General features: G+C 40.1%; 1 protein-coding gene across 1 annotated transcript in view; it reads right to left on the bottom strand.

Moving 5' to 3' along the window:
* Positions 1-26,749, bottom strand: part of LOC102452629 (aminopeptidase A-like) — a 49,376-nt gene that overhangs the window by 3,903 nt on the left and 18,724 nt on the right. Inside the window, exons 5-18 of the mRNA XM_006119275.4 lie at positions 26,459-26,613; positions 25,782-25,895; positions 23,064-23,198; positions 19,016-19,081; positions 14,574-14,639; positions 12,446-12,597; positions 10,409-10,488; positions 6,978-7,108; positions 6,810-6,865; positions 2,838-2,988; positions 1,986-2,065; positions 1,799-1,900; positions 1,496-1,666; positions 112-252 (exon numbers count right to left, since the gene is read on the bottom strand). Coding sequence (XP_006119337.2) covers positions 112-252; positions 1,496-1,666; positions 1,799-1,900; positions 1,986-2,065; positions 2,838-2,988; positions 6,810-6,865; positions 6,978-7,108; positions 10,409-10,488; positions 12,446-12,597; positions 14,574-14,639; positions 19,016-19,081; positions 23,064-23,198; positions 25,782-25,895; positions 26,459-26,613 — 1,600 coding nt within the window. The remainder of the gene's footprint in view (positions 1-111; positions 253-1,495; positions 1,667-1,798; positions 1,901-1,985; positions 2,066-2,837; positions 2,989-6,809; positions 6,866-6,977; positions 7,109-10,408; positions 10,489-12,445; positions 12,598-14,573; positions 14,640-19,015; positions 19,082-23,063; positions 23,199-25,781; positions 25,896-26,458; positions 26,614-26,749) is intronic.

Raw genomic sequence — 26,749 nt, 5'->3', positions numbered from 1 at the left:
GTCCTGCACCTAATGGTGACTGTAGAAAGAGATTAAAGTAGGGAAAGATTAGAAAATAAAGAGCAGAAGACTTAGAATGAAGTGTTAAGCATTCAAAGGATGTTAACATACCTGCTGACTAGATAATCCCAGTTGAGCCGTACCCAGTCCCAAGCCATGGTTTTACCGTAGCTGTTATAGGAGATGTATTTCAGGACAGTGAACACATCCTGACTTTTAATAAGACTAGTGTTGTAAATATACTTGAGATACCTAGGAGAAACCAGATGGGAAACAATTAAACAGAATTGGAAATCTTTCCTTACAGATTGTAAAAAGTGGGTTGTAAAGTAACTGTTCAAGTATGGATTTTCCAAGGCTGAGTATAAGAAATAGTGAACGCCATCTTAATATTTTCATGTCTTTGTTTGTTTGCTGAGATCAGTCTAAACCATCTGGTTAGTACAGCTCAGATCTGCAACAGTGTTTGTATTTTGCCATGGAAAATATAGCATTAGAGACATATTTTTCCTAACGCAATTTAGGGATGAAATAGTCTGGTCTAAAATAGTCTGATTATCCTACTATGGATAAGATTTTCAAAATTGACATAGTCACAAAGGTATCACCAGTATTTCATTTTTTTAGAAGGTGCATACAGGATTCAAGCTATAGCAATGGAGGAACAGAGGGGCTGGGGTGTCAGAGGCAGGCTGTGGCCGAGAGACCAGCAGCCCAGCTAATTTCTGAGGCGGGATTCCTGCCTGCCTCATCCCTGCACCCACTGCCGGGCCCATGTGGGTCTACAAACCTGAGGAAAGGGGGAGGAAACCAGCCAATGGGATTGTCCTGGGGCAGGGGTAGCATGCCAAGCCTCTTCCCCCTCCCCCAGGCTCACAGCTGTTCAGACAAATAATCCCACCGCCGCTTTTCTGAGCAGTGAGAGAGGGGTGGGACAGACAGGGAACCTGCCTGAGGCTCCCTGCTGCCTCTGTGGGCCAGATCTGGTGGCTTGGCAGGCCGGATATGGCCCATGGACAGTATTTTGCTGAGCCCTGGTGTAATAGTTAGTTATGAAATAACCTTAAATGATATACACTTGTGAAGTTATATGCAATGCAAACCTTGATCACCACGTATCCGATCACTGTTACCCTCGTGTTCTAAGGCTTCCTATTGTTGATTATGCTCATTTGTCATTTCTTCAACTGTAAACTCTTTGGAACAGGAGCTGCTATTTTATGAAGTAGCACAATAGTGCCCAGATCCCAGCTGGGACCTTGGAGGACAGTAGCCCTTATGGTGTCAGTGGTAACAATGAGGGTAGTTCTATGTTTACAAGAGATGAAAGGGATAATGACTCTCAGGGAGGACAAATTAAAGAGTGTCAGCATTTGACAATCTACTGTGTTCTATGTTGTGCAATACGCATGACACAAATGGCAATACGGGGGACTAGCTTGGGGAAGGAGCATTAATTCCACTAGAAAATAACTCTCAGCATATTTTCAGTGACCTGTCCAAAAGCGTGATGTTTTTCACTGATGCCAGACCATAGAGCAACTTTTCTTTCTCTTGAGCTAATGGAGTGCTTTGATATTTCTGAAACATGTAGTTCCATGATGTCTCATTGCCAGAGTTCTGCATTCCATAGCGATAAACCAAGAGCCGGAGATTTACAGGTGGACTAAACAAACAAACAAACAAACAAACAAATAAATAAATAAAGCAATATATTATGATTGCCACCTTTTTCTGAGTGGCATTATAATACAACACACAATGCTCTTAACTGAATGCAGAAACCATAAATATTCACCTTACTCCACCTAACCAGGAATAAAATAAGCTAGATGCATTGTTTAAAGCACCCATGTCATCCATACTGCATGCAAATTCTAAAACAGCTGCACGAAGAAGCCTTAAAAACACAAAGAGAAAGACAGAGATTTGTGTAGTGTTCAACACAGAATATTAAATATTAATGTACACCAAAAATTCTTAACCTCATCACATGGCTTTCAGTTTCATCATCGTCCCAACCAAGCTGACTTGCAATGGGTTGAACCAGATTGCGAAAATGTGCCTGAAATAAAGAGGTTTTCTGATTACATTTATGAGTTTCATGATGTAACAAGGTTTTCATAGTCATAATTTGCCTTTTTAAAAATTACAACAGTGACATCAAAGCTCCTTAATTATAGCATGTGGGGGAAAAAAGCCTCAACAAAGTCACAATGTCATGAAGGGATGGGAACATCACTCTGCTCTTTGCTTTGTGCTGACACTTTTCGATATATCACCATCTTGAAACCTTGCTTAAGTTATGATAAAATAACCATAAAGTAGGACAAGCATTGCTCAGCTTAGTTCTCTCATCTAATACCAACTAAAGATTGTGCATATCTGTGCTGATCATGAAGTATGTTTAACCCCAGGTCAGCTATCATGATTGCCCACAATCTGACAGAGACATTGTTACATTATATAGCATAGGTACGGCATCAGAAGTTTTGCACTCTTGAGCAATCCTGCTGGAAATATGCAGGAATGCGCTGGCACAAGAACAACTTTACTGTGAACAATGAAAATAGATGGCAAATGTTAACTGTGAACACTCTGATTTTATTTCCAGTATACAGTCCTAGACTGTTGATCGATATAATTCCGGTGCTTATGTAAATTATCTCAGAAAATGTGTTAAGAATATTATATATAATATACATTTTTAATGTTGAAATTATACATAAAACAACTTCAGCAATTTTGAAAATTACTCTGTTGTCAATGTTATGATTTTTATACCCCTGATTTGTAAAATACATGGAATGTAAGCAAGACTTTCATAGCTGCATCACCTTAAACTTGGGGTAGAGCTCTGTATCATCTTTAAACATGTCTCTGAGGTAAGATACAGCTGATATAACTCTTTGCCAAGGTAAATAGTCCTCTTCATTTTCTAGATATCTTGTTAGATTCAATGGAACAGAATAATTCAGAAGTTCAGCTCTGAGGAATGGAGAGAGATAATTGACACATGTTTAGAAATCTTGCTTTGTTTGTAACTGGAACACAGAGAATGTATTGTGGGTTAATTATATGTGTGTTAATTATAATCATATTCCAAGTTTGCATCATTCTTGTGGGAAGCTCTTTTCATAAAGAATTCATTGTATACAATTGCAAAGCTTGCTTGCCTACTTTGGAAGAGGTTTAGCTGCTTGTTTTTGCACAAAAACCCCTAGCGCAAAAATGGATTGGAAGAGATTATGCAAATGAAGTGCAAGAAAATGCTAATCCTTGCTTTATTTGCATTGCCTCTTCCGGCAAAACTCGTAGTGTAGATGTAGCCTCAGTCACTTCTCTATTCTTCTTCAATTGTGTACAAATCACTTCTCTATTATTCTTTGAGTGTAAATAACACCCAGTCTACCTTCTCTCAGATAGGAAGAGAGAAGGACAGAGTAGGTCACATGTAAGCAGTGTCCTTTTTTTCCAATCCTTGTTAACATGGTGGACGGAAGAAGCTTTCTTGTTTCCCATCTCCACCATTCCCTAGAATCACACTTATAGGTGCTAGGGCTGATCCAGGAGCTCTGAAGACTAGAGCCAACAAACTGTCTCCTTTGGAGAGGAATAGGGGCAATATCTTTCTCTCCTCTCCCCAGACAATATGGCTAACTTATTCCTTCCCCCCATGAGAATGTGCTAAATTATGGAAGAGGCACTAAGGAATCAACACACTGCCTGCTCTAAAAATAGATTAGGTAGAGCAAGTTACCACCATTCAGTGCCAGTGCCCTTGGAGAACATGATAACTAAGAATATAAAAATAATTGATTTTTTTAGTTCATTGGAGGGAGCAGGAAATGAGATAAAATTAATTTCATCTTGACCAGAAATGGCTATTTTTCAGCAAAATGAAAAAGAAAAGAAAAAAATCACTTCCAATCCAAATGAAATGCTCGGTTTGACCCAAACGAAATGTTTAGTTTAGTTTGAGCTTTTTTAAAGGCTTTTACATTTTAAAATTTCCCATCGTTTTTATTTTTTAAACATTTTTAATTGAGAAATCAACACATTCCATTTAGAAAATGTTGGAATTAAGTATTTTGATGGCTCAGATTTTTTTTAACCAAAACAATTGGGCAAATCCAACCTGAATTCACATTATGCTTCAGTTACCTGAATCTTTTTTTTTTTCCTCACTGGTGGAAAATATTCACCCAGTTTCAGTGAAAACCTGAACCCTATTACCTGGTGAAATGTCCAAGCTTTACAAAACTCAGCTTCTACACACCCACTTTTAATAGAATCTGGACCCCTCAATTTGTGTGTATCAGAGATTTTGTGCTATGATGGGACAACTGAAAATAGCACACTTTTAATTGTGTTGCAATTGTGGAAGTATAAAAAAATTACTCCACGGTACTGTAATGAATATATCCTAGTGGAATTAATGGATACATGGCTCATCTAGGGATTAGTCTTCTCTGCTAGTTTTGAAACATGCATAATTACATCAGTGCCCAAAAAAATTTGGCTAAGATTTCATTTATCCATTCATAGTAAATGCAGGAAATCTACTAATATTATTGAATATGGGTTAATAGACAAGGTTATTTCAAATCAGTAAATCCTTATAATACCAAGTGTAACTCTAGGTAAATAATTATAATACCTAGTAAATCTCAAAGCATTTTAAAAAGGGGTCAGTATCATCTCCATATTGCAGCTGGAGAAACTGAGTCATAGAGTTGTTGACGTGAATTGCCTGAGATCAATCAGAAGACCATTGGCAGAGGCAAGAATAAAAAACTGCTTGCAAATCTTTTAATGACATGGAAATAAACACTAAAGCTCTAAACATGGGGAAACATTTTTAATGATGTAGGAAAATCTAATGAATTCAGTGGGACTGCTTTTGTAACTGCCTACTGGTGCGAGTGAAGTATTCCTACTCTGGCTGTGAGTTTGTATTTGCATGAAGCAATCAGTATCTAGTGGGCTGATCATACAACTGAAAGTCAGAAAGACACAAATTCTAATACCATTAACATCTGTGTATCTCAATTTCCTTATCTGCAAAATGGGGGTGTTAATCCTTATCCACTTTATAGTAATGTTGTGAAAATTAACTAGTATTTGTAATGCAGCATATAAATGACATAGCAAGTTTTCTATAATGTGAATCCCTAAGGGGGGACAAACAAGCTCTAAATACCTAACCAGTTTGTTGAATAATCTTAAATCTTCTATTTTATTGATTTTGTTTTTTTGTATTATGCATAGCATTGAACCGGAAGGGTTTGATTTTAGGTACATCAGGTATACAATTCATGCACACACTTGTGGTGACTGCATGTACAATTCAGACACTTAAGAGCAAGTGATTATAATTATTCCTTTACATACACACCTACAATAACAAGTAAATTGGAAGCAAAATTGTGGATATATTTTGTGTATGAAATTGCTTTCTTAATGGGTCTAGTAACCAGGGCCATGCTATATTTTCCTGAGTTTTTATGGAACTCTGTTATCAACTGTCCTTCTAGTTCTCACAATATTTATCTCTTTTATACACAACTACTCAATTGCACTCCCACAAGAGCCCTTCACTTTATCCCAAGGCAAAAGGAATTGCCTGTATTGTGTGATAACAGCAATTAAAATGCTAAAGAGATTACTATAGCACCATGCTCTGTAAAAGAGTTAAGATAATAAACTTGGGGAAAAGTTATGGAACATACTCAGGAGGCCCTTTCCAAAGAACATTCTGAAGGATTATTATGATTAGATGTCATGTACAAGAGCAGAATAGCTCTGAAGGAGCTCTCATTACCATTCTAGAGCAATCAACATTGTGTAGTTACCTGCTTTTGTTCACCAAATAAACCTTGAAAAGGTACACACAGTTGTGTTACCAGCAAAGATGTTATATCTCATTATCTGTTCTAAGGTCCCAAGATTCAGAAAGAAATCTGGTGGATTTTGGTATATCTATGGAAATATACACACAGAGGGATAGACCCTTTGTGACTCTCCTTAGACACCAGGTTTCCTCTGGGACCATGGCTTCATCTGAAACATTTCTGTCATTGTTTTGGCATCTACACCACGCTCAACAACACAAGAGTTCTACAGGCAAAGAAAGGAAATAAATCCTGAATGGCAAAACTCCCATTAACTTCAGTGATTCCTAATACTGAATGGGTAAGGCCATCTCTAACTGACTTCATTAAGAGCTGTGCACATGTTTAAATTTTCTCCTCATAGAGGAAAACAGAAGAAAAGAAATGGCTCCTGAAGACAAACCAAGACCTAATTCTTTCTATACAGGTTGAACTTCTCTACGCCATCACTCTCTAGTCTTGTGTTTCATAATTTACACGATAAAATCCAAAGTGACCTGGTAGTCCAGCATGATTTTAGTTAGATGTCAACTTATGATAAGTGTGGACAAGTTTCCTATGGACCCATTAAGTTTGTTTACAGTCACCAGTCCTGGCTGTCAGTATGCTGTGCTACTTTTAGCTCTAATTTACCCCAAAATGTCTTCTATGGGCCCAGTAAGCAAGGGAAGTGTTGGTAATGCTGCTAGACATTACTAACCTCCCATGGTTCTGCAAATTCTCTGGTTTGGCACTGGTCAGGTCCTAAGGGTGCCAAACTAGAGAGGTTCAACCTGTATTTATAATAAAACAATAGTTTTAAAATGCTCATTCTTATCATACAAATTGATGTAATGCCAATATAAAAACCAATGGGAAGACATGAAACCTATTTTGAAACGTCTATAATGCTATAGTTTCGTTATTGAGACTTACCTTGCTAAAGAAAAGGCATCATCCAAAAGCCCAGCACGATCAGCAGAAGAGAAAGACTGCACGAGGGGAGGGAGAAAAATATGTTTGTATTTGTAGAAAAAAGTAATTTTCAATAGATCCCAGAAACCAACCATCTTATAACAAACTGGTTAATTCAATTTGACTCACCGAATAGTTTTTTAGCAGATTATTGGCTATGTAGTCCCAATTTTGTGTTTCATAATTTACACGATAAAATCCAAAGTGACTTGGGTTGATTTTCAATAAAGAATCAGGGTTTTTGTGTGGTATAATAATTCCTGTGGCAATAAGGAAATAGTAATGAAAAATGTTTATACATATAAATACATAGTTGGGGGAGAGTGAGAGCTCATTGGAAATACATTCACTCCAAAAGTCATTTTTTTATTTTTAAAACACAAAGGACCAAAAACTTAATTCGAGCTTGGTTGTTCTAAAACGGCAACCTTAGAATAAGAAATAACTGTGGTAAAGTGTGGTATCTGTGGGCAAATACTCATTATTAAGTGGAGACTATTCAGAATAATTATAAAGGAAATTGTCTATTGCAAAAACAATAATCACAAAGATTATTCACATTAATATTTATTCCGAAACCATTTTCAATTCAAAGATATTTCAAAAGACTGTTCTAATTCATTGGGACAGCTATCAGTCTCCTGTGTTGTGATGGTTTGTATTATTCTGATTTTGTATTTTACCTATTTATCTTCTGTATGTTTTTCCATTTTTATGTCTATGCATCTCTTTTCCCTTCCTATTCCTTGACGCAGTTCCTATAACTACAGATTAATTAAACCACAAAATAAGCCAAGTCAGCGCAGAAGTCTTTGAGGTTCACGAAAACACAGACTGAAGCCCAACTCTGAGGATGATGTTCCATTCTCAAATGTTGAACTACAGGCAGTCCTCGGGTTACGTACAAGATAGGGACGGTAGGTTTGTTCTTAAGTTGAATCTGTATGTAAGTCGGAACTGGCGTCAGCCGCTACTGAAATTGATCAGTTTTAACAGCGGCTGAATCTGGACGCCAGTTCTGACTTACATACGGATTCAACTTAAGAAACCCAGGCGTCCCCAAGTCAGCTGCTGCTGAAACTGATCAGCGGCTGATTCCAGGAAGCCAGGGGCAGAGCAACTCTGCCTCAGGCTTCCTGTAGTCAGCCCCTGGTCATTTTCAGCAGCGGCTGACTTGGGGACGCCTGGGGCAGAGCAGCTGGGGTGCTGCTGGGTTGCTCCAGTAGCGCCGCTCCTCGGCGCTACTGGAGCAACCCAGCAGCACCCCAGTTGCTCTGCCCCAGGCGTCCTAATTCAGCCACTGCTGAAACTGACCAACAGCGGCTGAATCAGGACGCCTGGGGCAGAGCAGCTGGGGTGCTGCCGGGTTGGTACAGTAGCACCGAGGAGCGGCGCTGCGGGACCAACCCGGCAGCGCCCCAGCTGCTCTACCCCAGGCGTAGGCAAGAAAAGCCTGGTCTGCTGGGGGGGGAGGGCACTAGCTGCACACCCCCCCCCAGCAGACCAGGGAGACGCGGGTGGCGGGACCGCCCGCGTCCACCACAGCTTTGCTCTGTCTCCCTGGTCTGCTGACCAGGGAGACGGGGAGCAAAGCCACGGAGCACGCTCTGCGGTTTTGCTCTGCATCTCCCTGATCTGCAGGGAGATGGGGAGGAAAGCCTTGGAGCACGCCCGCAGCGGGACAGCCCAGGCGCGCCCGGGCTGTCCCGCTGCGGGCGTGCTCCGCGGCTTTGCTCCCGGTCTCTCTGGTCTGCAGGGAGACAGGGAGCAAAGCCTTGGAGCACGCCCGCAGTGGGACAGCCCAGGCGCGCCCAGGCTGTCCCGCTGCGGGCGTGCTCCAAGGCTTTGCTCCGCGTCTCCCTGGTCTGCTGGGGGGGTTCCCCCCCCCCAGCAGACCAGGGAGACGTGGAGCAGCTTTTCTCGCCCCGGAGGACGGGGGTGGCGGGACTGCAGCGCATCTGGGCGTCCTGCCACTCCAGTCCTCCGGGGTGAGAAAAGCCCCGTTCATAACTGCAGATCCGACATAAGTCGGATCCGCGTAACTCAGGGACTGCCTGTACTCCCGCTATGGTCAGCAGTTTTGAAAGTGCCTGTTTCAGTGTCTGCAGTCAGAATCATTATATTCTAATGGATATTGACTCAGTAGCATTTTTCATTTTGAATGAACCATGCAAGGTATTTCAAAAGACTGTTTTAATTCATTGGAAAAGCTATCAGCCTCGTACTGTGTTGTGATGGAGAGAGTGATAAATAAAAATTCTTTCATGCAATTCTATCATGTATCACAACATAATCAGGAGGCTTAATATTCATCCCAGATTCTGAATGCAAGTAAAATCCACACTTTAAAATAAAATAAAATAAAATAAAATAAAAAGGGGAGACAAGCATTAAATACAAAAAGAGAATAGAAGAGTTGGTCAGATATTTTTGAATTTTGGCATTTTGTTGAGCAGTAAAAAAATTTCACATCTTCAAATGTAGGATTTTGGAGGTAGGAAAAACCAAACTTCCAATGACATTTTCACTTTTTGAGCAGAAAATAGCTCCAGCCAAGTCCAAAGCTAACAGAGTACTACAGCTCCTTCAACCTAAAGTAAACTAGTCCCAACTGCCAGAGATGTATTTATCACCATTCAGATTTAACTTCTCTTAGGTTGAGATTCAGGAAAGCACATAATTAAAGCCCATTACTATCAGTGGGGCAACACACTTACAGCTAAGCATATGTGTAGGTGCTTTTCTGAGTAGGGATGGGTTTAAGCATGTTTTAAATGTCTGAATAGTTAATCCTCGCTCATACAAATTATCATTCAAATTAAATGGAAATCTTTGCTTTAATGTGCCCCAAAATGGCAGAGAATAAAGATATCGATGCCAGCTATAATCTTAAAAAAGGAAATAATTGTGGTAAGTGTGGAATCTGTCAGCAAATGTTCATTATTAAATGGAGACTACTATACTTGGAATAAGCAAACAGGAAATTAAGTGTTTATTACAAAAACAATAATGATGAAAAATTTCCTAATAATATTTATTCCAAAAGCTTTTGTTAATTCTCAATGCCACTGATCTTGTCCAGAGATGTATTTATTAACATCTGGATCCATCTTCTTCCCTTTGACTGTGATACAGGGAAGCACATACTTAAGTCCCATTGCTGATAATTCAACAACACCTTTACAGATAAACATATGTGTTGAAGAGGTAATCCTCGCATGCTATCATTAAATGGAATTACATTAAATGGAAATCTTTTAATGTGCACCAAATTCAGTGAATTAAGTGACCAATTTTATAATTGATGAGGTGTCATACTGTGTAAATAAATAAGAATAGATTTTAATTATGGGCCTTAATTAGGATCATCCTGGTTATGGGACAGGCTTATTTCAGGGAAGAATTTTAACTCCACCATTCCCAAACAGGGTATTTCAAGCACTGAATAACATAAAAGCAAATTGCATATTTTAGTTCTTATTGTGCATATTTTTAAAGCTTTGCATGGTTGTCACATTGAGCCTATTGTTATTCTTAAATGAAACATTGCTGAAGTTTACCTGCAGATTCCGACTTATTGTAGAATGTAACATTCATTTCGTTCCCAGCATGCCATTTCACTGGGATATTCCATGTGTAACTGAAATTGTTTTAAATGATAAAAAAATAGCTTTTGAAAGAGAATCTAAAATAATGCACTTAAAACATTATTTTTATAAATTATCATTATTAATTATACATTTATTGTAAAACTTATAGAATCCAGTTTTATTGCACTAGGCACCTCATGAACTTATTTCTTTGTAGTCGATTTATAAATACCTGACCATCTATATCTATATATCTACTAATGTATGACTAAATACCACAGCTAACAAATCTTGGTCTTTTACCAACAGCTTGATATTTAAATATAAACTGCATCAGGGCATCTTCCTGGCAAAAGAAGTTTACAAATATATTGGATATAGGCAAGCTAAAATAGATACTTAGTTATTTTTATTGGACAACCCTGAAGAATTAAGACAATATTCCATTTCTAAGTTAAAATAGAAGGTTTGAAGTATCTGATAGCATTTCTCTTTAGGTATGGAGAATAGCAGTAATTAGTCTCTCAAACTCTATACTGTATGTACCATGCTTCTGGGAGCTGAGCACAGTACTGAGCAAATGGATTACTGATTTTTAGTCTAAACTCTGTCACTGTCAATGTGTGATACAGGGCATTAGGCAAGTTGCTTATGCCCTGATTTAAGAAGGTACTTAATCACATGCCTAGCTTTATCTATGTGAAGTTTCATTGACCAAGCCATTTTTTCTGAAATCCATGGAAGGGTATCCCTGCTTAAAGTTAGCCTGTGTTAAGTTCTTTTCTGAATGGGGGCCTTCCCAATTCTGTGCCTTATTTTCCCCATCTATAAAATAGGAATGATCATAACTCAAGATCAGAGGCGTATTTTATGGACCAGCTACTTTCTGTACCATTATGTAATTTGTAAATGTGTTTATTATAATTATACACAGTCATTCTTCTGACTTTACTGCATTAAACCTAGGATAAAAGGAAAGGTAGCTTCATTCTAGCAAGTAAAAAAATAAAGGATGTGGTGTCTCTTTGCCACCTACCAGGAGAAAGGTCAATTCTAGCTTTACATTTTTAAATTAAAACATTAAGGCTATGTCTACATAGCCTTTTCCGTTAAAAGCATTTTCGGAAAAGCGCGTCTAGATTGGCAGGACGCTTTTCCGGAAAAGCACTTTTTCCAGAAAAGCGTCCGTGGCCAATCTAGATGCGCTTTTTCCGCAAAAAAGCCCTGATCGTCATTTTCGCAATTGGGGCTTTTTTGCAGAAAACATTACTGTGCTGTCTACACTGGCCCTTTTCCGGAACAGATTTCTGGAAAAAGACTTTTGCCCGAACGGGAGCAGCATAGTTTTTCCGGAAAAGCACTGATGATTTTACATTAGATCGTCAGTGCTTTTCCGGAAATTCAAGCGGCCAATGTAGACATCTGGCAAGTTTCTCCAGAAAAGCGGCTGATTTTCCGGAATAACTTGCCAGTGTAGACACAGCCTAACAGAATTTTACACTTCTAACTTTTATTATCTGTGTTTTGGAGAATTATTGTCATGGAGTTTTAAAGGATCATTGCTTGGCCAGAGGGCACCAATAGCCTCCACAGGCCCTTGGTTAAGGTGAGGTGAGCTCCCAGCTCTGCATTCTTAAATGGGATGGAGCCTAGAGTGGAGGGGCAGGCCTGGGGAGCAGCCAGATTTCAGCACTCCCCAGAGCGTGGCACTGGGCTCCCCACCTCCAAACCCCTTAATGCAATGGGGACTGGCACTTCAGCAGTGATATAAAGGGCCCAGGGCACAAGCCACTGCCATGGTGGCTGGAAGGAGTACAATTTTCCAGTACATTAGAAATGATAACTGTGGCCCCTTGGGTGTGGGGGGCAGTACCTGCAGATGCTTAATATAAACAGCCTGACTCGTGTCCTACCAGCAGCTTATCCTGATGGGCCACAGTCCGCAGCTTGCCTACCATTTATCTATATACTTCGTCTATAGGACAGGCATGTACAGTAAAACCTTACCCAAGTGCAGAGGGTGGTTCGGAAGGATTTGCTGAGGGGTCCAACAGAAAACGTTTCTGTGTGATCTTTGAATTGGCTTCTACACTTAATACAGGGTATCCCATCTGCCTGGTCCAGGTGTCCATCACTTCCTTCACTGGATTTCTACTTGCCTAAGAGTAATAGCAGATGGTCACTCTGAGGAAGCTAAAACGGACCGAAGAGGGAATAAAACTCTCATGCTGAGGGGATGGGAGACCAGAAAGGGAATAGGTCTCCCTCATTAATGTTAGAACTTTGTTCCTAACTATTCAGAAAATAAGAGAGCAAGATTGGCTAAAAAGATTTTTGTTGAATCCTTTCATGGTGCATGTAAGAAAAAGAAAGTAAAGAGCTGTGAACTGAGATGTTTTAATTACTCTTAAAGCAACAGGATTGCAGGAGGTCAGGATTCAAGCAGTAGGAAGGGCAAAGTATATATCTTGCCCCTGTGGTTTGCTCCTGTCTTCATACTTCAAGCTCTCATTATTTTCCTTGTCTGCTGCCTTCTGAGGAGGGAGTAGAGCACAGGATTGATTAGCTGAGTCTCAAGCACTGTTGGCAATTTCTTCTATAGCAGAATTCCCAAACTAAGGTCTGGGAATCCTCCTATAGAAGCCCACCCTTCCATGTGTTCTGAAGAGAGTTAAGTTGCTGGCTCCATCCTCCAAACAAATTCAAGAAGCTGTTTGTGGAAGGAAGGAGGAGCAGACAGCACTAGGACTGCTGTTAAATGGAGGAGCTGCCCCATCCGTTCCTCTTTACCTACAAGCTCTCGAGTGCAGCTGAGTCTCAGTCTGGGACCATGGGACTTTGCCATGCCCCTCCAACCTCCTATGTGCTGGATGGAAAAGAGCCAGGTTTAAGGTGTTATTCTCCAGGTCCAGAAGTTACTGTGAGCAGCAAAGATGGAGAACAGAGCAAGAAGAAAGCCAGGCGGGGCAGGAAATAGACTGGGACAAGGGGGAGGACAGGAGGAGACACTAATCCAGAATTTGGGCAAAATAATTGTGTGGAACCTGGCTAGGACAGAAGAAGGCATGTGATGTCCAAATAAGGAGCTGGGAACTTGGGGAAGCAGAAAAGAGCTGGGCCGCAGGAGGCAAATGGGAAGCAGGATGGGAGGGAAGAGCCAGAACTTGGGAAGATGGAAAGAACCAAGGTCTGGTGAGAAATGAGGGAGCAATACGGATCTAGGATAGTTAAACTAGCAATCATAGCATAGTAAGTGCTTAGATCAACCAGGGGTACATATGCCTTTGGGATTAGGCAGAGGTTTTCCAGGGGGTACATCGAGTCATCTAGAGATTTACCTAGTTTTGCAACAGGCTACATAAAAAAAAAAAAGTGAAATCTGTTCCAAGTAAAATTTCATTCCGACATTGAGTTGTTTGTACTGCTCTACGTGCTATACACTGAAAAGTAAGTACAATATGTACAATCCAATTGATTAATAATTATATGGTATAATGAGAACATAAACAATTTTTCAATTATGGTTTGCTGTGATGCGTTTGAATTTCTGTGTCTGATTTTATAGGCAAGTAGTTTTTAAGTCAGACAAAACTTGAGGGTATTCAAGACAAATCAGACTCCTGAAAGTGATAGAGTAGTCTAGAAAAGTTGAAATCATTCGGTTTAGATAATATTGTGGTAAGTGCTATAGAAACTATTACTATAGAGAGAATAGTATTGGGGAATGGGAGAGTGAGTGAATATATGTGTGTAATGTATACATATTCATTAAGCGAAACTAATGTGGGCAGATGTGTAGGTTGGAAAGGTTGATGTTTCTTGTGTAAGTGAGTAAAGAGTTGCTTTGCTTTAGCAATTTCCTTTTACCTGCTTCCAGTTCCAGCCCGCTCCTTAGCAATTTTCCCATGCAAAATAAAATAAAATTAAAATTAAATGAATATTTGCTAGAGGGATGAGATTTGGAGTTTGCTGAGCTGGGGGAGGCTGCCTGGGAGATGACTTTGCTTCCAACAAGATATTTACAACGTGTTAAAAATTGAGGAAACCCTGCTCTGTAGGATGAGTACAGAAATCTATAATAGCAGGGTTATTATGCTAATAGCAGGGTTATTATGCTACTTATTACAGAGAATACCTGTGCCAGGGATTCCCAGAAATCATCTGTCTTTGCATTCTGGAATTGGTATTTAATTAGGTAGTCCTAGGAAAAGAGAGAAGGAAATATTTGAAATATTTGCATGTCGTCCTTCCACACCTGTCAAAACAATGTACATATTGTAATGTTAGTTGTTGTACAAGAATGCAGAATACTTTCCTAAGAGCACAAAGGCTTTCCGAGGTATGCAGATTGGTTTATTTCACTGCTTTCTGCACAGACGAAAAGTAGAAACACTTTCAAAAAACAGAGTTCACAGGCTGTTCTACAAAGTAGATCTCAGAGGTATCCTTACTCCTTCTTATGTAAATGCAGGGTGGAATCAGTTGCTTCCTCTCTTCTGGCTTTAGAAAAGCCAGACGCATTGAGAAATGATTGCACTCTGAATTATAAGGGGCCAAAATATTATCCTATATGACTCTCAAAAACAATTTCCTTGTCAAAAATTTAGGGGGCATTGAAGATCTAAATGTCACCCAGGATGGCATGTGATTTAATTTATATACTGTCTGTAGGAGAATCCACTTCTTCCTTTAGGAGCCTAAGCTCGGGTCCAATTTGTGTATAAAGTTTTATTAATTTGTATGTCTTAATTTAAAAACAAACTGGAATCAGCAAAAACGTATCTGCTCACTAATACATTTGAAAAGGAAAATAAAGTTTTCTCATCATCCCATTTGTGTGCATCTTCTGTAAATAAATGAAGCCATATATGTCCAATAAAGTTTCAATATTTTCCAAATAACAGACCTATTCCTAAGATAGGGATTCAATGTTTCCCAATATGATATATTAACGAGAAATATATTAATTCTTGGAGAGGGCCCTAGATTTTTTTCTTTATTGTTTCTTTGAGTGGACAAAATATACTTGTGTTATAAGTTTCTGTCTTATTAAATATGTCACAAAAACAGAAAGTTAATTTATAAGTTTTTAAAATAGGAGATGGAAGCTGAACTATGATAATTTGGACAACCACATTCTATGATCAAAGTGTTCTTAAAGGCTTAAATAGGTTATTATTAGCTATCAGTTAATGATTTACTATTATGTTTAAATACTGAATGCTAGAACATGCTAATCCCCAGTTCAGTGCTACTCTTAGACTATGACACAAGTAATATGCGATATTTTCTTTCCTAGCCTACTTATCAAGTATTAGGTATGTGGTGCTGTTTGTTTCAATCTCAGCCACAGGTACTTTGTATTTTTGTAGGGATGTGAATAAATAGCAAATATTTGTAATAGCAGCACGTGCCTATAATATAGACTATGATGGACCTAACCTATAATACAGGCAGTTCTTGTAGAACTGTCTCTCTTGATTGTATAGAAATGTTTCAATATAATCAGTCAGCTGACCAGCCAGGATGCACTCTCTGCCACTTCGTATCTTAGCTCTGTCCATTCTAGCTTGGAAACAGCAATGAGATCACTAGCATAAAGAGGGCTCAGGCATCTCAATCACCATATTCAAAAGATATGCTTTGAGGACTAGCTCAGGGGTGAGAGATTTATTGAAAAATGCCAGTGTAGCAACTCAGAATGTGGGGAGAAAAGGGAGAGGTGGTTTGTTTGAGGGTGGGGCTAGGGAGTCGGCATGGTTGGGTGTGGATATGAACATAATTAACCCAGACAACAAAGGCATTGTGATTAATTATTTAAAGATTTAAGAGGACAGCAGAATAAAATTGTGAGGAATGTAGAAGAACATAATTTGTTGGACAAAAGACAACATGGTTTCTGTAAAGGGAAATCATGTCTTACTAATCTATTAGGCTGTGTCTAGACTGGCAAGTTTTTCCGGAAAATCAGCCGCTTTTCCGGAAAAACTTGCCAGCTGTCTACACTGGCTGCTTGAATTTCCGGAAAAGCACTGATGATCTCATGTAAGATCATCAGTGATTTTCTGGAAATACTATGCTGCTCCCGTTCAGGCAAAAGTCTTTTTCCGAAAGACTTTTGCGCAGAAGGGCCAGTGTAGACAGCACAGTACTGTTTTCTGCAAAAAAGCCCCGATCACAAAAATGGTGATCGGGGCTTTTTTGCGGAAAAGCGCGTCTAGATTGGCCACGGACGCTTTTCCACAAAAAGTGCTTTTCCGGAAAAGCATCCTGCCAATCTAGACACGCTTTTCCGAAAATGCTTTTAACGGAAAAGTTTTCTGTTAAAAGCATTTCCGGAAAATCATGCCAGTGTAGACGTAACCTTAGAGTTCTTTGAAGGGATTAACAAACATGCAGACAATGGGGATCCAGTAGATATAGTATACTTAGATTTTCAGAAAGCCTTTGACAAGGTCCCTCACCAAAGGCTCTTGTGTAAATTACATGGCCATGGGATAAGAGGGAAGGTCCTTTCTTGGACTGAGAACTGGTTAAAAGACAGGAAACAAAGGGTAGGAATAAATGGTAAATTTTCAGAATGGAGAGTGGTAACTAGTGGTGTCCCCCAAGGGACCAATCCTTTTCAACTTATTCAGGGGTAAGCAGTGAGGTGGTAAAGTTTGCGGATGATACCAAACTGTTTAGGATAGTCAAGACAGAAGCAGACTGTGAGGGACTCCAAAAAGATCTCACCAAACTGAGTGATTGGGCAACAAAATGGCAAATGAAATTTAATGTGCATAATTGTAAAGTAATGCACATCGGGAAAAATAACCCCAACTATACGTATAGTATGATGGGGGCTAATTTGGCTATGACAAATCAGGAAAGAGATCTTGGAGTTATCATGGACAGTTCTCTGAAAACTTCCACACAGTGTGCAGCGGCGGTCAAAAAGGCAAATAGGATGCTAGGAATTATTAAGAAAGGGATAGAAAATAAGACACAGAATATCTTACTGCCCCTGTATAAAACTATGGTACGCCCACATCTTGAATACTGTGTACAGATGTGGTCTCCTCACCTCAAAAAAGATATTTTGGCCTTGGAAAGGGTTCAGAAAAGAGTAACTAAAATGATTGGGGTTTGGAACGGGTCCCATATGAGGAGAGGTTAAAGTGACTGGGACTTTTCAGTTTAGAAAAGAGGAGACTGAGGGGGGATATGATAGAGGTCTATAAAATCATGAGTGGCGTAGAGAGGGCGGATAAAGAAAAGTTATTTATTAGTTCCCATAATAGACGAACTAGAGGACACCAAATGAAATTAATGGGTAGCAGGTTTAAAACTAATAAAAGAAAGTTCTTCTTCACACAGCATGTAATCAACCTGTGGAACTCCTTGCCAGAGGAGGCTGTGAAGGTTAGGACTATAACAGAGTTTAAAGAGAAGCTAGATAATTTCATGGAGGTTAGGTCCATAAAAGGCTCTTAGCCAGGGGATAGAATTGGTGTCCCTGACCTCTGTTTGTCAGAGGCTGGAGAGGGATGGCAGGAGCCAAATCGCTTGACCATCTCTGGGGCACCTGGTGCTGGCCACTGTCGGCAGACAGGATACTGGGCTAGATGGACCTTTGGTCTGACCCAGTACGGCCATTCTTATGTTCTTATGTAATGTACTCTGTTGTTGAAAACTCCAAAATCTCCAATTTTCTCTCTTATTGTGTATAGCAGTTGGCATGTATCCTAAAATTGTGTCCTAAATTCTTGGTAGGGTTAAATTAAAGGAGAGGTCCCTCCTCTCACCCCACCTCAACTCCCCAGGGCAAGTGCTTCTTAGTTAGCATCATGCATATGGATTGATAGACGTAGAGCAACTATTTTCAGGTCCTGACTTCCCTAGGTGCTCTGAGAAGGAGTTGTACTAACTTCATGTTCTCAAGACTAGCTTCAAGTTTTCCAGGTGTCAGGTCAGCGAATCAAGATTTATAAAGCCTTCAGGTAGATTTCCATAAACAGCATAGCACAACTGAGTGGTCTGGAGGTACTTGTTGTTAGGAAGATGCAGGAGTGCTTTGGTAGCTGGGTGACTAGGTTCTAGTTACTACTGATAAAGAGGATGGGAATAGAATAAGAAAGAATCTGGAAAGTACTGTTACATATCATGTGTCTAGGGTCATCACTGGCTGGCCTTCAAATATACATACAACACTACAGTTCAAATTCCAACTCATTTTGAGTATGAATTGTCACTTAAAATTGCTACCTAGTCCCATTGCAAATGTTCCCTAATGCCTATATCATTACCAAGTGGTAACATTATGTTGGGAATTCACATAACCTATTGTATAAACAGCTTTTTCAGATGTGGTTGAAGAAGTATCTACAGCCTGAAGAAATAAAATATAGATTAATTGGAGTAAATGTCCGTATAGAAATGTTGTTAGGAACATATGTTTTAGTACAGAAATAGTTATCTAAAGTTCTGATGAGAGCACCACACCTGAGTGCATCACATTCACTTTTCTGAGGAAAATCTTTCCCTTTGCCACATGTGGTTTGTTTTGTTTCTGGCCTGTTCTACTGTTGTTCATACCTGGCATCCTTTTTGAAAATTTGTTGGTGTAATCCAGTCTTGAAGCATTCTGAGAATTGATGCTCCCTATGTACAAAAAGAAAGGGGACAAGGTCATTTCCTACCTTTTTAAAACTAGATTCTCTTTACTTTAAAATACTTCAGTAGAGTGAATATTGCATCAAAAAATAGAAGTAATATATGTGGATAAAAATATAGTTATTTATTTCTGCAAAGCGTTCTTTCTCTCTCTCTCACACACACACACACACACACACACACACACACTCACTCTTTCTCCAACACTTAGGGTACATCTAGACTACACCTCTCTATTGACAGAGTGATGTAGATTAGGCATATCAGAATTGCTAATGAAGCAGAGATTTAAATATCCTGCACTTCATTAGCATAAACATGGCCTCTGCTTTTTCTCGAAACGGAGCTTTTTCGAAAAAAAATGTCAGTCTAGACGGGTATCTGTTGAAAAATAAACCCTTTTTCAACAGATCCTGTATTCCTCAAAAAAGGAGGTTTACAGGATCTGTCAAAAAAGGGTTTATTTTTTGACAGATCCCCATCTAAACTGCCGTTTTTTTAAAAAAGCTCTGTTTCGAAAAAATCATTGGCCATGTTTATGCTAATGAAGTATGGGATACTTAAATCCCTGCTTCATTAGCAATTTTGAGGTGCCTAATTTACATCTCTCTGTTGACAGAGAGGTAGGTGTAGTCTAGAGACAGCCTCACACTCCTGCATGACTTCAGAACTGAGACTTTCACTGAATTGGGAGCCTTTAAATACTGTAAATCTACAGTTTTACATTGTACATTGACTCTAGTAAAGGCTTAAATTATTCTGGAATGCTGACCTGGCATAAAAATACCAGCCTCTGAAGATGGTTGATGGGCTCTGTGATCTTGTAACAGGCTTAGGATCTTGGGTGGCCAGAAGGAGAAAAAAGTGAGATAGCGGCCTTGAAAAAGAAGAGGGTAGCGAATGACGCCAAGGAAGATGAGGGGAAATAAATAGAGAGAAGAAATAATAGACAAGTGGAAGAGAAAAAAAGGGGGAGACACAGAAAGAGGGAAACAAATTTTTTTTTAAAAAAAACCCAACCTACAACTTCAAAGTTAATACATTTTATTTAAAAATTTAAAAATAGGATTGTTGAAATAAATATTTTGAACTGTTTTTTTAAACTATCACTGTCTCATGAGATTAGGAATTCATGTCAGTCCTCAGGCCTTGAATCTATTGTTTATATTACTAGGATTACTAATCCATTGTTTATATTACTAGGTGTGTTCTATTTGATCACACCAGAGTCACACCAGACTGGTTGTTAACATGAAGTAGACTTAGGACTTATCTACACTAAGACTTTGTGTGCAGCAAGCAGGGTGTGAATATACAGTACACTAACTTGCTGCATGTTTACTGGCCATGTGGACTGTGTTACCATGCACTAAAAGTTCCATAGAGTGCTTTGATGCAGAGTAGTGGTTAAAAACAGCAGTAGATCCCCTAGAGCATGGGTTCCTAAACTGGGACGCATGCCACCCTGGGGGGGGGCATGAAGAAATTCCAGGGGGGGCACAATGCAACCCAGTCCACCCTGTAAATCCCCCACCCCCCACCCCAGTTGTGCTGCTATTTTTTTTTTTTTTTTTTGCTCAACAAGTTTTGCTGTTATTTGGGGGGGACGGGACCGTGAGGGTTTGTCAAAAATCTATAAGGGGGGTCTGATGCCAAAAAGTTTGGGAACCACTGACCCAGAGCCCCTAGTTTGGAGAGTTTCTCTTCCAATTTATTGTTGCACTTTTGAATCTGGCCAGTAGATGACTCTTTTCCAATGCAAAAATAGCTTTGTTATAAAAACTGGAGAGGCTGACAAACTTCAGAACTGATTTTAATTACAAGGACTATACAGCCACTTTAATAAACAATGTAGAATTGTGTTTCTCACAAAGTTCCTCACTTCTTTTTGTAGTCCCCTTGAAGTTGTGACACAGTAGAGTAGAAGAATACAAGTAATGTAAACCAATTGTTTCCACATAAACCCAAGTTGTTCACATAACTTCTCTCATTTGGGCCAAATTAATTGGGATGTTTTGATGCTTTTACCCACAAGGTTCAGAAATGCTGAGACTCTCATGACTACTTCAAAAATAACTCCTTTAAAATATTTTCTCTAAAAACTTTAAACAGTATCAAATGTCATCTGAAGATGTAATTGATTAAACTGTAAAATTAAACTGGGAGGGAAAATGGAGGGTAATAATTAAAGTGGGAATCTCAAAACAACTTTAACTGTGGAGTCACTAAAACTAGTAACTGGCAGGAACATTTTGCTGTAAAAGGCTCCCAGGCCTTGTCTCTCTCCTACAAGTAGTCCCACTAAAAGCAGTTTCCCTGTCTTTAAAAATTCCCATGGTCATTAACACTGCTTCAGCAACATTAGATGCCCTTACTTAGATGGACTGAGGGCTGCTGTTATCACCACCAGTCTGATTAGACATGCTAGATCAGTGGTCTCCAATGTTTATAACCACAAGATCACTTTTTCAATTGAAGTGCAATGTAAGATCTACTCGAATCCAAATACCCTTGCCCCGCTTCCTTCCTGCCCCTTCTCTGAGGCCTCACCCTGCTCACTCCGTCCTCCTTCATCTCCTGTCCTCACTCACTTTCACCAGGCTAGGGTAGAGGGTTTGGGGTGCAGACTCTGGTCTTGAGCCAAAGGATTCGGCATATGGCAGGGGCTCCAGGTTTGGGGGTCCGGGAGGCATTTCAGGGTGCTTGGGTGCAGGGGGCCTCACATCTGGGGAGGGAAGTTTGGTGCAGGAGGAAGTTCAGGACAAGGGTTCAGGAAGCATCTGGGCACCATTTAACTGAGAGCTTCTGGGTGGTGGAGCAGTGGGGTTAAGGCAGGCTTAAGGCCCTGGCCCTGCACCACTCCTGTACAGCAGTGCCTCCATGGTGCCATGTGCTGCCCCTCATCTACAGGCACTGAGCCCACAGCTTCTACTGGCCATGGTTCCCTATTACTGATCAATGGGAGCTGCAGGAGCAGGAGCTGCAGGAGCAGGAGCTGCAGGCAAGGACAGCATGTGGGGAGACCCTGCTATGCCTTTCTGAGGGGTTGCAGGGACATGCCAGACATGTCCAGGAGCAGCAATTACCATAAAGACAATTACTCCAGACACGACAGGTTAGGCATTTGAGAACTCATTACTCAAAGTATTAAATTTAAGCGTAGGAGAGAAATGAAAATTATGAAATGCACAGACCAGTCAAAAACCCAAAATAACCCACTTTGCAAGCAGTAAAAGAAGTAACAACAACAACTCATGTATATGTTGGGTCGGGAGATGAGAGTGAAGGACAGTATGTGTTTGTGAGAATGACAGACACACACACAGTGTGTGAGAGTGACAGAGATTTGCCAAGCTCCCTCCATCCCCTTTTCAATGTGTGGAGATGGGGTACAGGAGTGGGGAAAGGAGGGACACCCTGACATCAGCACCCTGCCTTTTCTCCCTCCCACACTCTGCACAGCAAGCAGGAGGCTCTCCGGGGGGCAGCTCCAGGGCAGAGGGCAGGAGCAGAATGACAGTGGTTAAAGAGGCAACTGAAGTGCCAGTGCTTGATAGCTTCCCAGCCAAAATAGTCAAGATCACCTGTCAGAGGCGCCAAGATCTACCAGTAGATCACTGTCTACTGGTTAGTGACCACTGTGCTGGATCTAGTGTAACTCTGTCATATACAATAGGAACTCTAGTGAGGACAGTGCTAGAGACTGCCAACATTTTAATCCCCACAGTTGTACACATGCTGTGAGCATGCTTAGATGGCACAGAATACCAATGGCTATCTGGAGCCCTGACTAAAGGATTGTTCTTGCAGTTGCTGTAACCTCAACTAAGGCAAATTTTTTGGAAAAAAAAATAAAACTAGTGCAGACATAGGCTGATTTTGATTAGGCTCCACTGTCTTTTTTGTCTCCCCTTTGTCTCCCCCTTTAAATGCCCTTTGTCATAGTTAACGTTATAATGCCATAGCTCACCTTGCTGTATGATATGCCGTCAAAAACGGATGTTATTTCAGCGGGAGATGACACACTGACCACAATAGGGTGGGAAGACTGCAAGGAGTCTTCCTTCAACACAGGCAGCACGTCGTCAATTAACATCTGATCAAGCTGGTAAAAAGGAAACATTAAAACAAAAACAAAATCAGAACTCTAATTCTAATTCCAAGAACAAGTAGTTTATAACTTTAAAGAAAGTTTCAGACCTGCCTTTGATGTGGTGGAAGAGGAATACAGAATGAAACTTCATTTGCTCTACAGAATAATTATATTCTGAATATATTCAGAATAATTATAATTATATCACGAGCATTATATTTCTAAGATGGGGACATTTTCCGTTGGCTACAATACACTATCTCTCACAGAATCCAGTTTGCACACGTGTGCATCACAAAACCCAATTTCTTCTTTGAGACATAGCACAGATGAATATATGGAGATCAGGTTGAGGAGTAGGTAGGGTTTCTCGAGGTGCTGTGTCTGATTTTTTTTTCTTTTGAGAGATTCAGTAACTTGTGGTCCATATTCATTTTATTCTTGATGAATGGATGAGTGAAACTAAAGTTTGATGATAATCTTCTGTTTTTCCATTCATTGGTACATAGCTCTATGCCTATGGTTCTCAAGGTGTGGTCCACGGACCACCAGTGGTCTGCAACAGTCTTGCAGATGATCCGTGGGCTTGCAGCTCACCCCACCGTGCTGCAGCGGAGAACCAGTACTGGCATTCCAGCTCCGCAGCCCCTTCCCACACAAGGTTGGAACACCAGCACCAGCTTCCCACTATGAGGCAGGGCCTGAGCCTCGCAGGCCGGATCTGGCTTGTTGGGAAAGGAAGCAGATCCATGCACTGCTGCTCCCCCTATCCTCAGCTGGGGAAATGGCAGCGCAGGAAACTACTCACCTGGAGGCTTTCCAAAATCACAGCCGAGGGGAGCAGCTGGGGGTAGTGTTTGAGAGCAGAAACCACAAACCTGCCCCATTCCTGCACCCTACCTCCCACCCAAACACCTCAGCCTGCTCCTGTGCCCAACCTTCTGGGCAGATCTCCATCCCCAGCCAAATCTTGCATCCTATCTTCCACCCATTTTCCCTCCCTCCCCCCGACTCCCATCCTACAGCCAGCCTCTCAACCAGACCCTACTTCCACACCCCATCATGCACCCATTTTGTCATCACAGGTGGTTGACTGACGGTCCACAGAAAGGTCAGCAATGAGTGGGGTGGACCGTAGGCCAGAACAGTTGAGAACCACAGCTCTATGCCTTAAACAAAATCTAGATTTTAAAAGGGCTACATAAGTTCATGATCAATAACATGTAGTTATATATGCTAAATAAGACGAATGGAATTTCATACTTCAGGATAGAAGGTGATTAATACAAGGTAGAAGGATTTCGCCTCTTATGTAGAGCACTGTATTGCATGAATGAAAAGATGCATAATATTTTTGGTTTTGTTCTGGAGCATCAGATATGGTCTAGTCACTGCTAATGTATATGTGCCAGTGATTAGCATTTGTCTATAAAGTCTCATATTAATTTGGTAGATATGGGCCATGAAATCTGTTTTTGGCAGACAACAAAATCACCTGATTAATACAAGCAGTGATTAGTCTTCAGTGTGTAAAATGTTAATATATAAGCACCTGGTTTCCTTTTTTTGCAGAATCTTAAAGTGAACTGATTAGTTCAGCTCCACTGTAAGCAATGTTGGGCATTTTAGGCCAGACACCTGTGGTCACCAGTGTTTTAAACATGATTTTGATTAGACCTCTTCTGAGCATGGTACTGTACTATGGAATAGTGTTGAAAACACTTGCAGGATCTGCTGCTGGAAAAATCATTTCCCCCTTCTAATCTGGAAACAAAACTAGAAATCCCCACTTGCCAATCCACCAGACTTCCATGTTGGATCGTGGTTCTGTATCCACACAAAACAAAACAGAACCAGACAATTCAGCTCTTCTGAATAAATATAAGAAGGCTCTCTTGAGGACTTGAGGGCTAAGACATATTGCCACCTTGCAAAATCACCACGTCCAGGCTCAGAATTTGCTATGGCTAGGTCTCCATTAGGGGAGAATTTCAAATTAAGATACGCAACTCTAGCTACATTAATTGCATAGCTAGAGTCAAAGTATCATAAATCGAATTTTGGTACAGTCCACACTGCAGGAAGTCGACAGGAGCACACTCTCCCTTCAACTTCCCTCACTCTTCATAGGAGCAGGAATACCGGCGTTGACAGGAGCATCCCCTCAGTTCAAATTAGTGTGTGTTCACTAGACCAGCTAATTTGAACCCCAGAAGACTGACTGCGGCAGCTTTGATTTTCTCTGTAGTGTAGACATGGCCTTATTGATTCTTTATAACAGTGACAAACTAGTATTTTACTCACTTGTCAAAACATTATAACCTTTAGAGTAGCAGAACTTTCAGACTAGTTTCAGATCAAAACCTGGTTACCAAGACAATTTAGAAACCAAGCCAAGTGTTTATACAGGCCAACCATTAGAGGTGCTATACAACTATATAAGCCCATTTGTTCACATTTCTTTTCTCTTTCTGTCTGCACACTACAATAATTAAGTGTATGTGTATCCATTGTGTCTCTTAGTTTTCAGTATCTATAACATGATTTTAATATTGACTCAATTACAAAATGAAAAACATAGTACAGAATAATTACCATTTGCCAATCACTTTCTGCAGCATTTACTCCAAGGTACTCAAAGAAACTAGCAAATCCTTCATTTAGCCACAAGTCGTCCCACCAATCCATGGTCACAATGTTTCCAAACCACTGTAATTGTAAACATTAAAAATAAAGTGTTAACTATTGCAATAAGTGTTTATTATAGTTTTGTGAATCTTCTTGCAGTACATTCATTTGTTTACATTTCTTCCTGTTTCCAGGAAGAAGAATTTGTCATAAAAGTAGGTTTTTAATAGGAATTCAGATGACTCACATTAATCATTTGTATTATAAAATTACATATTACAGAGGTGATTGGTACTGATTCATATATCACTGGAATTATTTTTAGTTTCCTCTTCTTGATTTGATTAACCTTTATATGGATCAATTTTTCAAGCAGCTTCCACAGTTTAGTTGCATCCACTTGCAAGCTTAAATCACGTGTGTTCACATGTAAATAATATGTGTGTGTGTGAGAGAGAGAGAGAGAGAGAGAGAGAGATGATGATGTTGCAATAAGATTTTTCAGATGCTGACTGAAAACCTCATCCTAAATATCTACTTTTTCTGAGAAAATACCATTATCAATAATTCCAGTACTGTGAAACTCTGAGTAGAATTACATCTGTGCAATTATTTTTAAGGTGCAGTTTTTAAATGAGATGTACCTGATGAACGAGTTCATGGGCAATCACAGCTGCTACTCTCTGTTTGTTGGAGGAAGCAGATTCTTTGGGATCGTAAAGTAGGTTTGTTTCTCTGTAAGTGATCAGACCCCAGTTTTCCATAGCACCAGTACCAAAATCTGGAATAGCAATTTTATCTATGTGGAAAGAAAGAGAGCATGGTCAACATTGTAGTCACTGAAATTCTTACACAATGATTCCCTTTTATGTAGGAAGAGAGCCCTCTGATTATTCAAAACATATGATAATAGCTTGTTTTGTTGTTTGTCATTT

The sequence above is a fragment of the Pelodiscus sinensis genome, chromosome 5 (genome assembly GCF_049634645.1).
Source record: "Pelodiscus sinensis isolate JC-2024 chromosome 5, ASM4963464v1, whole genome shotgun sequence".
Lineage (NCBI taxonomy): Eukaryota > Metazoa > Chordata > Testudines > Trionychidae > Pelodiscus > Pelodiscus sinensis.
Note: the sequence above shows the minus strand (reverse complement) of the source record. Positions and strands in the feature narration are given on the sequence as shown.